At 41.8% G+C, this 16742-nt stretch overlaps 1 protein-coding gene across 2 annotated transcripts; it reads left to right on the forward strand.

Moving 5' to 3' along the window:
• Window positions 1-2086: 2086 nt before the first annotated feature.
• On the forward strand, window positions 2087-16621 carry st6gal1 (ST6 beta-galactosamide alpha-2,6-sialyltranferase 1). Of its 2 annotated transcripts, XM_079171431.1 has the most exons (9): window positions 2087-2283; window positions 3479-3573; window positions 9197-9403; window positions 10314-10682; window positions 10769-11033; window positions 11159-11256; window positions 11845-11946; window positions 12046-12220; window positions 12475-16621. In XM_079171431.1, exons 2-9 carry the CDS (start codon window positions 3562-3564, stop codon window positions 12744-12746), a joined length of 1500 nt encoding a protein of 499 aa, XP_079027557.1. In that variant the 5' UTR covers window positions 2087-2283; window positions 3479-3561; the 3' UTR covers window positions 12747-16621. The 2 variants fall into 2 exon arrangements, with proteins under 2 accessions (XP_079027557.1, XP_079027558.1); XM_079171432.1 differs by lacking the exon at window positions 9197-9403.
• The last annotated feature ends 121 nt before the right edge of the window (window positions 16622-16742 follow it).

Consider the following 16742-nt stretch of genomic DNA (forward strand, 5'->3'; position numbering starts at 1 on the left):
TCTGCACTCTTTCCTCAAATTATTCTCTGCATACACTTTGAATTACAGATTATCTGCTTATAATATTTAAAAAAATGTATAAATATTTATTTATAAAATGTATAAAATTAAATCTATCATTTTCACTCTGTTTCTGCTGTTCATAGTATAAAGTACCAGAAGAAAAAAAAGTAATGTGCTTGACTAAATGTACTTACATATTAAATATTAACCAGTAGGCCTACTTTTGCTTGGACTAGTGAAGGATTTGAATACTTCCTCCACCACTGAGTATTTCCACACTGTGGTATTACTTCAGGTATCGTGCATATATTGTCGTTAAATGTATAACAAAATATGAAAATATAAAAGCATCCAAAACGTTTGACCCCGACGTGATTTGAACACGCAACCTTCTGATCTGGAGTCAGACGCGCTACCGTTGCGCCACGAGGTCCCACACTACACAGCCTGATCTGTCATTATTTAAACATGGACGAACAATTTTCGTAACTCTACATGTTGAAACTTTCAACAACTGTACGAAAACAGCTAACTAAGCCAGCTAAAAGACAGTCAGCCACAGAGCGGGGAAGAAAATAACCGTTAATTCATAATGTTACCTGTAGCGTTCATTCTTAAATGTCCAAAAACGTGGAGCATTGAGATAGTGAACACGGAACAAGTAAGAAGAAGCACTTAACGTTTGGCTACGATAACCAGATTTTCCACTCCGTCAATGAAATAAGACGAAAAGTTCGCGCAGAACGTCAGATGTGTGCATAACACGCGAGTAGTGGTAGGTGGGTTGTACTACTAAAATGATGATGTCATCACTGCGTTTAACCTTCCCTGGTGGTCTAGTGGTTAGGATTCGGCGCTCTCACCGCCGCGGCCCGGGTTCGATTCCCGGTCAGGGAACTCATCTTTTGCTTTATGACTTCTTTTGTTGTATTTATTACATTAAATGAAGCTTTACCTCGGGCCTACATCTTAACAGTATTTATTGCACTGCTAGAACATCTACATTTATATTTATTTCTTTATTACATATATATATATATATATATATATATATATACAATTTTAAGTACATTAGCGTAATCAAACCAAAATGAAAGGACATGGTTTATGTAGAGAAATACATTCCCATCATCATTGTTTAAATATAGTATGATGACAGTATTGGTAATAGTGATGACATTCAATAATCAATCAATCACTGGTACAGGATAGATTGGTCTGTCTGTCTCTCTTTCTCTCTCTGTCTTCATCATCTTCTCTCTGCAGAGAAATTGCGTGTCTTGGTTGCTGCAGAGAAATATGTCAAGTTACACAGAATTCAGTAAACCAGGACAGGATATCAGGTGATTATCTCTTCCCTTCAAAATAAAATATATATAAGAGTAATACGTCATTTCTCAAACCAAGCAATGTGGAAGTTCCTTACAGGCAGTGGTGGAAAAAGTATTCAGAGCTTTTATTGGAGTAAAAGTATCATTACTATAATATAGTAATGTTGTGTTACAAGTCAAAGTCCTGCATTAAAATTATTTAAAAGTAAAAGCACTCATTTTGAAAATTGGCCCATTTACTGAAATACTACTATACTTTACTATTATTCACATCCTTTTAATGATCGTTTATTTCTTTAATTTTGTATTTGTATCGGATTTTTATGTATAAATGTATTCATGCTTACTATTTTATGTCCTCTATAATATATGTAGCTTGAAAAGGGGAAGCTACTTAAAATCTAAAATATTATGATTAATTTTTTGTATGATCAATCTTAATCGGTAAAGTAAGAAGTATCTAAAGCTATGAAATAAATATAGCTAAGTATATTTATGATGTACAATTTATGTACAATATTTCCCTCTGAGATGTGGAGTAGTAGTAATATTGTAGTACTTAATTTAAGTAAATGTACTTCCATTTTGCTATCAACGTCAGACTATTCACAAACTGTATTATTTGTACTACTATTTCTATGTCATGCCATTACATAAGGAAGAAACCGTCACAAGCCATCTACCGCTCTTATTTTGGAAAACCTCGACGGAAAGGCTGTCTTCTTCTTCCTGTCGCTAGCTTGACTCTCGGTGCGGCGGCGGAGAGGAGAGAGGGAGAGAGAGGACTCGCAGACGCTCCGGTTCTCCAAATGCCACCGGACACCGACAGCGGCCTCGGACCGGACCGGGAAACATGGCGGCGGTAACAACAACAACCTGCTCGGTACCGTGGCGACGATAAATCCAGAGGAAGGACGCGCGGTAGACGGAGGCGCATCACTTAACACAGGTCAGCGAATATCAGCGTCACAACGCAGATGAGCTAAACACAGATAAGATGGAGACGCATGAACACGTCAATGTATTTATCAATGAATCTATCAGTCGATCGGTCTCAGTGTATCGTAATGATGATGGCCTGCCTGTAATACATTATTCTAAATATAGATTCATAATATATATATTTTTATATATATGTACAGGTATTTTCCTTTCTTTCTACCCCATTTTCTTGTTACATTTTTATTTTATTATTTAATACACACGAGTGTGTGTGTGATAAATGAAAGAAAAAGTGCAACAATAAGCAGAATAGATGTGGTTTAAGCGGGTTTATTACAGTTAAGATGTGTTTACTGCACGTAGGCTAGATGAGCACTTACTTGCCCGCTGCACAATTTCCTTGAGAAAAACGATGATGGTCCACAGAAGATAAAACTATCATGTCCTGAGATAAAGAAGGACGACGGAAAGATGTACATCATATGTCTGATTTCTGGGGAAAGTCACAGAAGCTGAAGGTCAACGGTGACGAAACAAGAGTTAAAATAACAGCTGATATATATATAGACAAAAATGTGTGTAATGGACATCTCTGCCTCACGATGAATTATAACAGTTAATTTAACAATATCAAGGAGATCAACAAGCAGAAAATCTGATTCACCCGTTAGATAAGTTAGGATGTATGTGAAGGGTGACTTAAAGAAAACTACACATTTATTAAAGTACACAATAAATGTTAAAATCTGACTTTGTGTTGCAGCTAAAATAAGAAGTTAGGAATCAGAAGGTTTTATTTTTAAAGTAAGAATCTAAACATGAAGATTTATTTTTTGGGTAAAAGATCTGCACACTGTACAAAATCTGATTTCAGAGAACATTTAAATGAACTACAATCTTAGAAATGAACCATGCTAACAAAGTAGCATGAATAGAAGGTACTCAAGTAATGTACAAGTACCTCAAATTTGCACAGTACTAGAGATCGCTGGAGGGTTGCAAAAACAAGAAGTAAAACCCATTTTTTAAAAATACATATCAATCGTGACCAATTCTGTTTTTTTTGGGAGCTTCTGTTTTAAATTGATGTTTTAAGTCTTAAGAAACGTGATAAGTAGCTTTTATGCAAATGTTTAAGAGGAGAAGTGAAAGATGTTGTCACGCAGAAAGCTGAATGTTTATATGTGAACATATATTTCCAGAGGCGATGAGGGGAACCTGAAGGCAGCAGACCGTTTCTAAGCAACATCAACAGCAACACAGCGTGTGGTACCGCACACACAACATGGGCTATAAGGTAACATCACCACTTCATCCTTCAGTTTATCACAAACATCAACACACAAAGGAAACACTTCATCCTTCAGTTTATCACAAACATTCAACATCAACACATAAATGAACACTTCATCCTTCAGTTTATCACAAACATTCAACATCAACACAAATGAACACTTCATCCTTCAGTTTATCACAAACATTCATCATCAACACATAAAGGAACACTTCATCCTTCAGTTTATCACAAACATTCATCATCAACACATAAAGGAACACTTCATCCTTCTGTTTATCACAAACATTCAACATCAACACATAAAGTAGTGGTTCTCAAAGTTTTTCTGTCGCGCCCCACTTTGGAGGAAGAAAAATGTTCATGCCCCACCGCTCCAACAAAATTGTAACAAAATGGTCCATGTTGAACTATTGTTGAAATAACATTTTGTGACGCCATATGCTCACACATACCAGGAGAATTTAATTTTAAATATGACCTTTAAAATGTAGCATTCTGGTGAACTCTGAGAAGAAAATTAAGTGATAAGACATTTACTTTAAGCAAAAAACGAATTTATTATTCAGTTATTAATCAGTATTTCAGCTCTATTATTATTAACCTTGAAAAGCTTTAGTCATATAAAAACAAAGATAGCAAGAGTAGCGAGAACCATCGCCTGTACAAATAAAGTGATTAGTTTTCATTACTGTATGGCTTCATATTAACTTCTACTGTTACTGTACAGCTGTTAGGATTGTGGCCAATCTTCTATTTGCAATTAATATGCATTCAATCCAGTTCTATTATTTAAATGAAAATGATGATCTACTCTGGCTAAGGTAGCTTATCAAGAGTAAAATAATAGCTGTGGAAGTCCACTGGCTGTGGTCATCACAGTGAACAATGTCTGCAGTGTGATGAGAGGGCACGTGAGCCCTTGTTGCTGTACTTTATCTCCTTGGAGCAGAGGCTGCATTTAGCATACCCTGCCTTATCAATGGGGGGGCATGTTTCATCACGTTACGTTTTTTCCTCCTAAATCGCGATAATGACGAACGTTAACAGTCCACAGAGTTCCGCATGCAGTGAACGTTAACTTAACCCAGCAAGTCTGAACTGTAACGGTACATAACGTAACTTAAACTGTAACGGAGGGAAAAGACGCTGTAGACATCTTAACGCTGATTGGCCAAGACTCCACACGTCAAAGATGTTTTATTGTGAAGATCACCACGTCACCTTTTCTCCTCGTTTCACTCCAACCTGAGAAACGCTGGCTGGCCAGTTGTAACCTCTGAGATGTAGTACAGTAAAAAGTAAAACAATAATTTTCCCTGTGTCAGCATTTAAAAATGTGTGTTTTGTGAGCGACTGACAGCTTCAACAGTTGTAACAGTTTCTGTGTCATGATTCATTCACACCGACATCGTATAAATTGTTAATTTGTTTTCAGCTGACAAAATAAAAGCTCAGAAAGGCTGCACAAAAAAACAACACACGTTTTAATAATTGTTCGTACGTGTTAGATCAGAATGAATGGATTCTCAGTTTGTTTGTTTCTGTAATAATTCATATATATATATATTCTGCCATTAAAGAAGAGAACGAGATATTTAGCTGGATTCTGCTCTCTGATTGGCCGAAATCATGAATGTCACGCTGCAGCCGACCAATCAACCGGCTCTGTGATTTGATTCCAGAGCTTTGCTGTTGCTGACACACACGCACACAAACACAGACACAGACACAGACACACAACCATCTAACTCCCTCTCACACCGCCAGGCCAGATTAAGGCACATGCACACACACACACACACACACTGCAGCAACACACTCATACCTTTTAATCTTGGGTAGTTTATGGCTCCATAAACCCATACATAATTCACACGCACACCTCTGGCTGCGCGTGTGGTTTTGTGGTTATGTGTGTCTGTGTGTGGTTGTGTGTGTGTGTGTGTGTGTGTGTGTGTGTGTGTGTGTGTGTGTGTGTAGGCTGGGGATTTAGGGTAACATCTTTAAGCAGATATATCTGGTGACAACACCATCTGTCTGCAGCTCTGCAGCCGTTAAGATTTCCTTCATTCAGGCCTGATATCCGTCCACAGCTGTGTGAGCCACACTCAACTTCTAATGTGCTGATATTGATTCAAAGCTGCTCTAATAGATGTATACAGTATATATATATATATTTCTCTAATAACAGTAATGTGTCGTGTCTCTCTGGTAGATCGTTTCCGTCACTTAGTTTGTATCTCAGCTGGAAGTGCAGATGGTTCATTCAGTGTGAACTTGACTTCAATAACCTCACGAGTGATTTCTATTTCTTACTCTTTAATGACGCTTTTCTCACTTTTGTCCTCGAGTTTTTGTTTGAAGACTTTAATTCGGTGAGTTATGATGTCACTTTTCATTATTTGTTCCATTGTTTCAACAGATGAATCTAAAGCTGAAGCAGTTAATTCTGATTAAACAGTTGCTCAACAGAAAAATAAACATTTTTGATGATTTATAATAGTTAAAGTCATTTTTAGCCACGTCAGCGGCAACGTCAGAGGGACTATGGGATGGATTGTTATAACTTTGGTGAACCTCTCACTATTTTAAATTGTCAAATTCTTTGTTTTATGACAAAATACCTGTAGAACCGTCGCCATCATTTCTGCAACCGGTGAACGGAAGTTACTATATTTAGAAATGAGGAGGAGTGACGTAGAGACGACGTATACGTCTCTGGTAGAGACCTGTCAATCACCGTGTAGCCCCGCCCTAAAGCATCCCCTGCTTTATGGTCTGTTTGACTCTAAATGGACCATCATTTACTAAATGAACGTCATGCTGTATTGAAGAAGACTTGAAACTAGAGATTGAGACCATAAACTCATAATAATAATAAATCAGTTCCTAGCACATGGACCAGCATTAAAACAGGAAGTCAGGGGTAAAGTAGTAAAGCCCGCCTCTTGTTCGATTTGATTGGCTGCCATCAATAAAGTGTGACATTGAAAATATTTTTAATAGTGTGAGCGTCTAAAAACCACTGCATTTTAGTTTTATTTTCTGTGACAATAAACAGAATGAATGTTGGTGAACTATTTTCACTATTTTCAGACTTATAATAGAACAAACAATCGATTAATCGATAGTGTAAATAACCGTTAATTGCAGACTGAGACTAATCATCAGATTAATAGATTTAAAAACCTCCGGTCCCGTTTAAATCAAGTGATATCGATGAGAAACTGTGACAGAACTCTGGTTTGTTTATATATTAAGTGTTCAGGTTCAGGTTCTTCATGCAGCAGCAGAGTGGAGCTCGTTGAGCTTCTGGCTGTGATCAAACCAGCTGCTGGATGTTTAGAAATAACACCGCGGGCAACATATCGATTTTATAAGTTCTCTGCTCTCGTTTGCAGCCAAATGGGGTCCGACGTATGCGATGAAATTGATTTCTCGTCTTCTTTCTGGTCCATTTGGCCACGTTGTGTAGCAGCAGGGAAAATACACACATGTATGTATATATATATATATATGTATGAGATATAATCCCTCCAGCGTGTTCTGGGTCTTCCCCGGGGTCTCCTCCCAGTTGGACGTGCCCGGAAAACCTCCAGTGGGAGGCGTCCAGGAGGCATCCTAATCAAACTCCTTCACTTGAGGTAGGCACTCCGTCCCCACCTGGAGGGAGCAATCCACCGGTTTCCGGCAGAGCACCATGGCCTCGGATTTGGAGGTGCTAACTCTCATCCCCGCCGCTTCACACTCAGCTGCAAACCGCCCCAATGAATGCTGGAGGTCACGATCCGAGGAGGCCAACAGGACCACATCGTCTGCATATAGCAGAGAGGTGATCCCGAGACCCCCGAACCTGACGTTCTCCACCGCCCGGCTGCGCCTAGAAATCCTGTCCATGAAAGTCACGAACAGGACCGGTGACAAAGGGCAGCCCTGGCGGGGGCCAACACCCACCGGGAACGTGTCTGACTTATTGCCGAGAATGCGGACACAGCTCCTACTGCAGTCGTACAGAGACCGGATCGCCCGTTGTAACGGGTCCGGCACCCCATACTCCCGCAGCACCCCCCACAAGAACCCCTGAGGGACCCGGTCGAAAGCCTTCTCCAAGTCCACAAAACACATGTAGACTAGTTGGGCAAACTCCCAGAACCCCTCCAGTAGTCTTGCGAGGGTGAAGAGCTGGTCCACTGTTCCACGGCCGGGACGGAATCCGCACTCCTCCTCTTGAATCCGAGGTTCGACAAACGGTCGGAGCCTCCTTTCCAGCACCCTGGCATAAGCTTTCCCCGGGAGGCTGAGTAGTGTGATACCCCGATAATTCGAGCACACTCTCCGGTCCCCCTTTTTGAAAATGGGAACCACCACCCCGGTCTGCCAGTCGATGGGCACTGATCCCGACCCCCATGCGACACTGAAGAGGCGTGTCAGCCAAGACAGCCCAACAGTGTCCAGCGCCTTCAGCATCTCAGGGCGGATCTCATCCACCCCCGGCGCCTTGCCACCAAGGAGCTTTTTGACTACCTTCGACCTCTGCCAGGGATATGGGTGAGCCCCCCAGGTCTTCAGGCGCTGCCTCCTCTGCAGAGGACATGTTGGTCGGGTTTAGTAGTTCCTCAAAGTGTTCTTTCCACCGCCCGACGATGTCCCCCGTCCGGGTCAACAGTTCCCCCCCCCCTGCTGAGAACAGCCTGGGGTAGGCCCTGCTTTCCCTTCCTGAGCCGTCGGATGGTTTGCCAGAACCTCCTTGAGGCCAACCGAAAGTCCTTCTCCATGGCCTCCCCGAACTCCTCCCATGCCCGAGTTTTAGCACCCGCGACCACCGCAGCTGCAGTCCTTCTGGCCTGCCGGTACCTCTCAGCTGCTTCAGGAGACCCCTGGGCCAAACAGGCCCTGAAGGCCTCCTTCTTCAGCTTGACGGCTTCCCTCACCTCCGGTGTCCACCACCGGGTTCTCGGGTTGCCGCCACGACAGGCACCGATGACCTTCCGGCCACAGCTCCTAGCGGCCGCGTCCACAATAGAGGCTTTTAAGTGGCTATTAAGTGGTCATTAATTATCATTTCACCAGATGTGCTGAAGCCACTCAGTTCACCAGACTTGTTTACTTCCATTAAATGTGACGTCTGTGGGATAAAAAGGAAACCACTGACTCCAGTAATGGACTTCCATTATTACCCTCATTCTCCTCAGGCCTCTCTGGTCCCTCCTCTAATGAATCAAGACTTCTTCCTCCTCCTCTTCCTCCTTCCCCCTGATTTCACCCATCCCCCGAGGCAGTGATGGCTCCCATGTCCTTGTTCTTCTTTGTTGTTTCTCTCTCTCATCTTGTGTTTGAAGGAAGTAGCCCATATTATATTATTATTAGTGCTGGGCAAGTTAACGCGTTATTATCGCGTTAACGTATTCATTAATTAACGCCGACAATTATTTTATCGTGCGTTAAAGCAGTTTTTTTTTTATGAATTAATAAGAACAAATTACATGTTGGTTCTCATTTTTTTTTTTATCTGACAGCTTTTCTTGTGTTGTTGTAACTGTCGCCGAGGTGACTTTACGTGTTGGATGTCTTTCAGAAGTTTGGAAAGACTTACCGCAGACTGACGTGTGAATGTCCTCTGCAGATCCCCGGGGCGGCGATGGACCGAGTCAGCCTGCTGTGGCGCCTGAGGCGTCGGGCTCGCCGCGGCGTCCTCTGCATGGCCTTCTTCTGCATCTCCATGGCTCTGCTCTACGCCATCTGTGCCGAGAACAGCGTGCCCGTCACCGACGCCATCTTCGGGGTCCGGGCGCGAACCCGGGCTCAGCCTCGCACGCACTCCGTCGTCAAGGTCTGTCGTCCGCCATCCCAGAATCACTCCAGGAATCACACTGACAGCTAAAGCAGAGTAGGACACGAGGCTTATTACTGACAGGACGACTCAACGTTTAAAGATGATGATGATAACGTTTCAGACCGCTGTAGGTTGAACGATGTTGTAAAACAACTAAACCCACAAACCACGTATTTGAGCTGAAAACCAACGTGTATTTAGTAGCGTTTTCGTTGGACTCAGGTCCTAATCTTGACATTTTAGTGCAAAGTATTTGATTTCTACAAATAGTGTTATTAAGCAATTAGCTAGCATACAACATATCCAAGTCTTGCATGTAAACTCAAATTCACAAATGTTTAGTTATGACTGTATTTTGTCACCGTAACAATCCCTTTACAGCACTCCTACTTAACCATAATCACAACAGTCAGCATGATAGCTATTAGCAATAAGCTGTTTGAAATGCTAACGGCTATCAGGAACAGTTAAGAGTCCGCCTACATGGTGAAGTAACGTAGGCCCAGTAGTTCATGCAGTGCTTCTTATACTCTGAAAGTGTAGCATTAAAGCATGGTGGAATCAGCAAGCTAGCTCGTGAACTCGCCAGCTGCTAAATGAGTAAAACTGTAACAAACCTAACGCTTCATTACCGCTCTTGTCGCAGCGTAACAGTCGTTAACACCGATTACCCAGATTTTTTAAATGTGCTACATTTTCCGCGTTTATGGGATGATTCTGTAAATATGTTTTAAAAAGTTTAGCTTCATCAAGGGTTCCAAAAACATACCTCCTCCTGCTAACAGGACTCCTCTGAAACACGTATCGGAGTGACTGTGGCTGGTTCGGAGTGATTTCCTTCTCTGAGACGCTCGATGAATACAGGATCTGGGTGTTGACCTTGTCGTCCCCCTCTCGACTCACACAGGTGCTGAGAGGCGGAGCTAAGCCGATGTACGTGGACCCCCAGAAGCTCCCGGGGGTCGTCCCAGGTGACCCTCGCCGTCCGATCCCCGTCCTCTCCTCTCCGAACCACACCCACGAAGCCGGGGACTCGACTACGAAGAAGAAGCCCAGAGAGCGGGACCACCCCGGGTTCTTCGCCCGGCTGCTGCCACGCCCCTTCACCCGCGCGTTGGAGACTCTGTTCGGAGGCCGGCGGAGGGGTGAGATGAGCGGCCGAGTCGGGGAGGCCGAGTTCTTCGGGCCTCACGGGCTCTTGGGAGAGGTGTGGGACGACGAGATGTCCAGCAGCATGCTGGGAAGCAGACTGAGGAAGGTGGTGCAGAACTATCAGGTGAGACTGAATTCTAAATATTATAACTTTACTGTCTTATACTTTTATTTTGGCCCTGATTGTCTTCTGCATCTCTGGTTGTTCAGTCGATGAATAAGTACGGTGTGGAGTTCTCCGGTCCTGGCGGTGTGTCCAGCAGGCCCAAGCTGAGCGGCCCGAAGCTCCTCTGTCAGCTGAAGGACAACATCGAGGTCGCTACCTTGACCCCCGACCTCCAGCCCTTCTCCTCGCTGCCCTGGGCCGCACAGCTGCCAATGAAGCCGCTGACCTCTGACCTCGGGCCGTACAGGAGCTGCGCGGTGGTATCGTCCGCAGGGTCGCTCCGCTACTCCGGACTCGGCAAAGAGATAGGTGTGATGTTTTTTCCAGCATTATCATGTTAAAGAACTCAGAAATCCTTTAAACTAATCCTGAACGTCACTTTAACAACATGCCCCGTTTCTACTCTACATGTTATTACCGTTATTAAATTACAGACTCTCACGACGCAGTGCTGCGCTTCAACGCCGCGCCGACCACCGGCTACGAGAAGGATGTCGGTTCTAAAACCACGATCCGCCTCATCAACTCACAGGTGAACACAGAGATGCACGAGAAACAATTAAACTAAATGATGATTTCTATCCCTTAGTTTGAGGAGATCCTGGTTTGTTTTTCAAAGTTTGCATGAATGTTGTATTTTGTATGGAGGTTAGCTTAGCACACATATGATAACAGTTATAATATGATAATATGTTTTACATTGTTTTACTCCCGATTTATTGAATTGTTATGCATCTATAATATGTCAGAAAATTGTGAATTCTCTCGCCATGTTTTCTTTTCACTCTCAACTATCACAAGCAAACAAAAAACAACAGTTCCGGGGTTTAAAACTCCAGAAGCTTCTCTCTGTGTAAACTAATATAACAGACCTCTCTACAAGTCATAACAATTAGTTATAAATAATAATAATTTTAGGCAAATTCTGCAGGTATTTCTAAGTGTTACGACTTCTATTAAAGAATAACCTGTCATGATTTGTGTTCCTACGGCTTCTTAATAAACACTTAAAAGAGGATTTATTAAGCTTAATTTATGTAATGAGATATGAGTCAAGTGTGTACTACAGATACGATGTAATGTATTTTGTTTTTAAACTATTTGTTTCCTCGTCTTACAGGTGATGGCGTCTGATGACCATCGTTTCCTGTCCAGCTCTCTGTACAGCTCAGGTGCTCTGGTGGCCTGGGACCCCGCCCCCTTCTCCGCTGACCTCACTCAGGTGACGTTTACACACGAGTTAGAAAGGTCGAACCTTTTATCGCTGTTACTGAACGACCTTTTTTGACTAATTTAGCGGTATGTGTCCCTCCCTCTGCAGTGGTACAACAGGACCGACTACCCCATCTTCACCCAGTACCAGAGATACAGGAGGCTTCATCCTATGCAGCCTTTCTACATCCTGCACCCCCGCTTTGAGTGGCAGGTTTGGCAACGAATACAGGACAACATGGCTGAGCCCATCCAGAAGAACCCGCCCTCCTCTGGCCTGCTGGGTATGTACAACGTCAGCACTCTCATTGAAACACATGAGGACGGTAAAAGATATGCATTAAAGGACAGTAAAGATACACGTCAAAGGACAGTAAAGATACACATTAAAGGACAGTAAAGATACACGTCAAAGGACAGTAAAGAAACATGTTAAAGGACGGTAAATACGCAGTGGAGGACTATAAAAAAAACACGTTAAAGGACGGTTTGTATTAACATTATAAACCCACTCCCCTCTCCCTCGTGTCCCACCCAGGAACCGTCCTGATGATGTCAATGTGCGAGGTGGTGCACGTCTACGAGTTCCTGCCGTCCCGGAGGAAGACGGAGCTCTGCCATTACTACCAGCGCTTCTACGACGCCGCCTGCACGCTCGGCGCCTACCACCCGCTGCTGTACGAGAAGAACCTGGTCAAACGGATGAACCAGGGGCCCGACCGCGACATCTACACCCACGGACGCGTCACGCTGCCTGGGTTCGGAAAGCTAAACTGCACCCAGGCTGCTGGAGGTTCAACCAACCACTGACTGGGAAACACGGAAGCAGTGTAGCTTACAAACACACACACACACACACACACACACACACAAAGCAGAACCCTGCATGAAGACACGTAAACAAGAGGACAGCTGCATGAACACTTTATTCACCCTGCCGAAACAACAGGAACGCTGTGTCACTCACTATAAATATTACATGTTGTTACTACAGGCTGTAAACAAACACACACACACACTGGAGTCCAATCAACTGATAGATGTGCCTGCTGTTCACACATACATATACTTATGAGGACATGCCACAGATAATCCCTGTTCATCACTGAAAGCAATCCTTAAAAAAGGACCAGAACGCAGTTTTTGAAGGTTTACTTTTAAGAAAAAATAAATTCGATTTTTCATCGCGTACTATCACGTTTTAGACAGAAATCTGCTCCTGCACACTGTCGACTCTTAAAATAAATGTATGGAATAGCTTAATTTCTATATTTTCCTCATTATGGAGCTCTTAAATATGTGTAAACATGTGAATCCAGACAGCTTTGTTCTATAACGCTAACCTACAACACTCATCCGACTCTGGAGAACACAAGAGAACCAGAGGGTTTCACTAAAGAATGACGGACTGCACCTTTAAGAAACCTGCTGATGAATGTCTCTACATCACACACACACACACACACACACACACAGACCTGCACACACACACACACACACACCTCGCTGAATCTATTTGTTAAAGATAAATGCTGCCTGCGGACGACTTCTATCCATACAGTGATCCAACAATCCAGTAAAAACACAAGTTAAAACAGACAAACTAACGTTTTGTACCCACGTTGTCAAACCTGTAACGAGCTGTTCCTAATAGTCTTTTTTTATAATTCTTATATAGTGTATATATTAATGCAATAACACTCAGGAGGACGGTCTTTAATGTGATTCTGTGACTCAGCCATGTGAAGCAGAACTAGAGTTTTATCTCCATAAAATAATCCATATTCACAAACCTGCTAACGTAGCTGCTAGTTTGGAATTTATGTCTGGTGGAACATCAAAAGAATGTTGGTAGTTTTTTTATTTTGTTTGTTTTTTATTAGATATTATATATATCATGCCATTCATGAATACATACATCGTCACCCGGCTGCGTTTGAGGTTTTTTAAAGGAACGGAGAAGAATGACACCAGTTTCACATCTCTACGCTAAATCAGAGCCAGAGGGGAGAATTAGCTTAGCTTAGCATAACGACTGGAAGCAGGTGGAAAGAGCTAGCCTGGCTCTCTCCAAAAGGCAAAAAGAAACGCTGGCACGACTTTCATGAAACTTGGTGGAAGGGTGCAGCACATGAAAAGGAAGAACCGTTTACATTTTGGAGGGTCCGAGTCATGTAGCGGATACACAAAGTCGTTTTTACTGAAGTACTTAAGTGTCCTTCTAGTAAACACATCATATCTGTTTTGTTTTATCATGTGCTGCTAGCTGCTCCCAGGCTTTATGCTAAATTAAGATGATCTAATAATAGCCAATGAGACATTCCTCTTTGGGTACGGCTAAAAATAGTTTGGGAACGATGTTGATGCCAGTTGTGCTTTCCACTGGGTTTGTTTTTTCCCCTCAGATCTCACGAGGACTAGTCATATAAACTAGCAGCTATAAGCTAGTAAGCTAGCATGTTTACCTGCAGAGAACATGAGTGCTATGGTCATACATTAATGACAAACATGAACTAATTTCTCCTCATATTTTCTGTTTTCAGGAAGTAGAACTGCAGTTTGCTCACACTTGTATTTTTCAGTATCACAGTTAAGATCGGCCTCGAGGGTTTTATGACTTCTTCTACTCTTATTACCAAACGCATGTGTAGCAACAGGAGAACACACTCTACGTCTCTGATCAACAGAGACATGATCCGCATGGCACGGAGTCTGCTTTTATCCCATAATAAGTCCATAATTTCTTCACTAAACGTGATGTAAAACATTTCATATTGTTTGCGTGTGAGCTAGCTCATTAGCATGCAAACGACAACAACGACCCTGTGTGACGCTCCTTACAGATCGGAAGTTATGTGTCTCAAATATCAGATTTTCAACTACCTAACAGTCCCAGGTTAACCATGTGTCAAAATGTTTTGGTAATATGATTAATTGTACAACGCCTCAGATTCAACCTAAAATGCTGGATCGGGTCGTATTTATTAAATGAGACATTATGAACAACAAATCTGTGTTGAAATCAGCAGGATGAGCGCTAGTTAACGTTAGCCGTTAGCTGTTAGCCGTTAGCAGCTGGTGGGCAGCACAGTCCTGCTTGGCTAAATAATAGAGCTAATGGCTAACATTAACGGAGGTTGCATTGAGATACATTATGATGCGTTCAAGCTCCATTCAGCTCAAATGAGTATTGGGGCAAAAGGTCAATTATAACTTTATCATGATGTTTTCCAATGTTTAGTTTATGCCGAAAAACTTGAATAAATCCATGTTTTCACATATAAAATAGTTATTTAAGAGGTAATTACGACATACTTAACTTTCTTTGTCTGTAACACACTGGTATCGGATCGGTACAAGAAGAAAAAGTAAATAGCTTGTTTAAAATAGATTCTTAAATAAGGGTTTAAAATTGGTCCTAAAGTTACAATCCATTTGTTTTTTTATCATGTCAAACTGCTGTATCCATAAAATGTATTTGCATTACATACACAAACACCTTCATAAGATTACTTTTTACTCCTAAATAAAGATGTTTGATCAAATGACCACAAACCTGGGACCAGGTAGTGTTAATTCAGATTGTAGATAGACAATATTGGCCCAAATATACGACAGATTTTGAGACAAAATCTTTTCCAGCAGCTGTTTTTTTGCCTTAAAAGAGCCACAAAGATGACTGTAGGCTCTCAGTGAAGTTCACATGTTTAGATATTTGGGTCAATATGTTCTATGTTTCCAGTTTCACTTCAGCCTGAAGCAAGAAATGGCTCCGCTGTTGTTTTTATAATCATTTTAGTTTCATGTTTTAAACCAGAACTTTGTTTATTCAGGAGGTAAACACTTGAATAATTGATGTCATTGCATTTCAGAAGAGAACTAGAATATTTTTATCTCTATGCAGTTAAACTCTTCTTGTCTCAGCTCCTGCTTGCTAATTTCATGTGAAACATTTTAACATTCTTTATTTTAAACTAACAGATTTTTCTCTACTTTGTTTGCTTTCTGAGCATTTTGGTTAAGTTGTTGACTGTGTTTTATGTGGTTGATTGAACAAATATGTTTTCATATTTCCTTAAAAACGTAAAAATGACTTTTAAAACCATTTCATATTATTAAGAAATTATCTGTTTTTTTAGGGCAATACCATCAGATTTCCTTCTAGTTGTTTAGTTGTGAAACATCAAGAACTGAAGTGTAAATGCCAAAAGTAGTTCGCTGGTCCAATGTCTGGAGACATTCATGGTCCTCAGGGGATGAACTGTAATACACTTCTCTTTGGTTCAAGACCAAATTCCTGCAGAATTGATGAGATTCCTATCAGCTATTAGCGTTTAGCTAGCATGCCTGCAGACTCTTTTAGTCTTGTTTTCTGGTGTAAGTACTTTCCTTAAACCTGATTAGCCAGTTTAACCAGTGATGACAGGAAGCTTTATTTTGAAAAGGATCACCTCTGACTTAATGTCCCCACTGCCTGAACATTACATTTCACATTCATCCAGACTTTAGAACAAAGGTCATGCTCCCTCTCTGGTTTCATAACGGTATATTTTTAACCCTGCATGCATGCATTAGATTACAGAACCGATGCTGTAAAAGTCAAAGCTTCTGTTGGATTATTATTATGATGAATGTTGTATTTTGAGGATTCCTCGTTGTATTACAGAAGTAAACTGTTACCTTGTTTGGTTATTGACTTTATGTTCCAGGTGTTTTGTCTGTGTGTGAGCAGGAAGTTGTGACAATCACACAAACAAAATATATGTAATTTCAAACTTCAAAAGTGGTCAATAAAGATCCGACAAC

Source organism: Pholis gunnellus (genome assembly GCF_910591455.1).
Source record: "Pholis gunnellus genome assembly, chromosome: 13".
In the NCBI taxonomy this organism is placed as follows: domain Eukaryota; kingdom Metazoa; phylum Chordata; class Actinopteri; order Perciformes; family Pholidae; genus Pholis; species Pholis gunnellus.

What these genes read in the sequence shown, in the direction of transcription:
- st6gal1 (XM_079171431.1), top strand. An exon ending in CGGACTCGGCAAAGAGATAG is followed by an intron (nt 11,034 to 11,158) that starts GTGTGATGTTTT and finishes ATTAAATTACAG; the next exon opens with ACTCTCACGACGCAGTGCTG. An exon ending in GCCCTCCTCTGGCCTGCTGG is followed by an intron (nt 12,221 to 12,474) that starts GTATGTACAACG and finishes TGTCCCACCCAG; the next exon opens with GAACCGTCCTGATGATGTCA.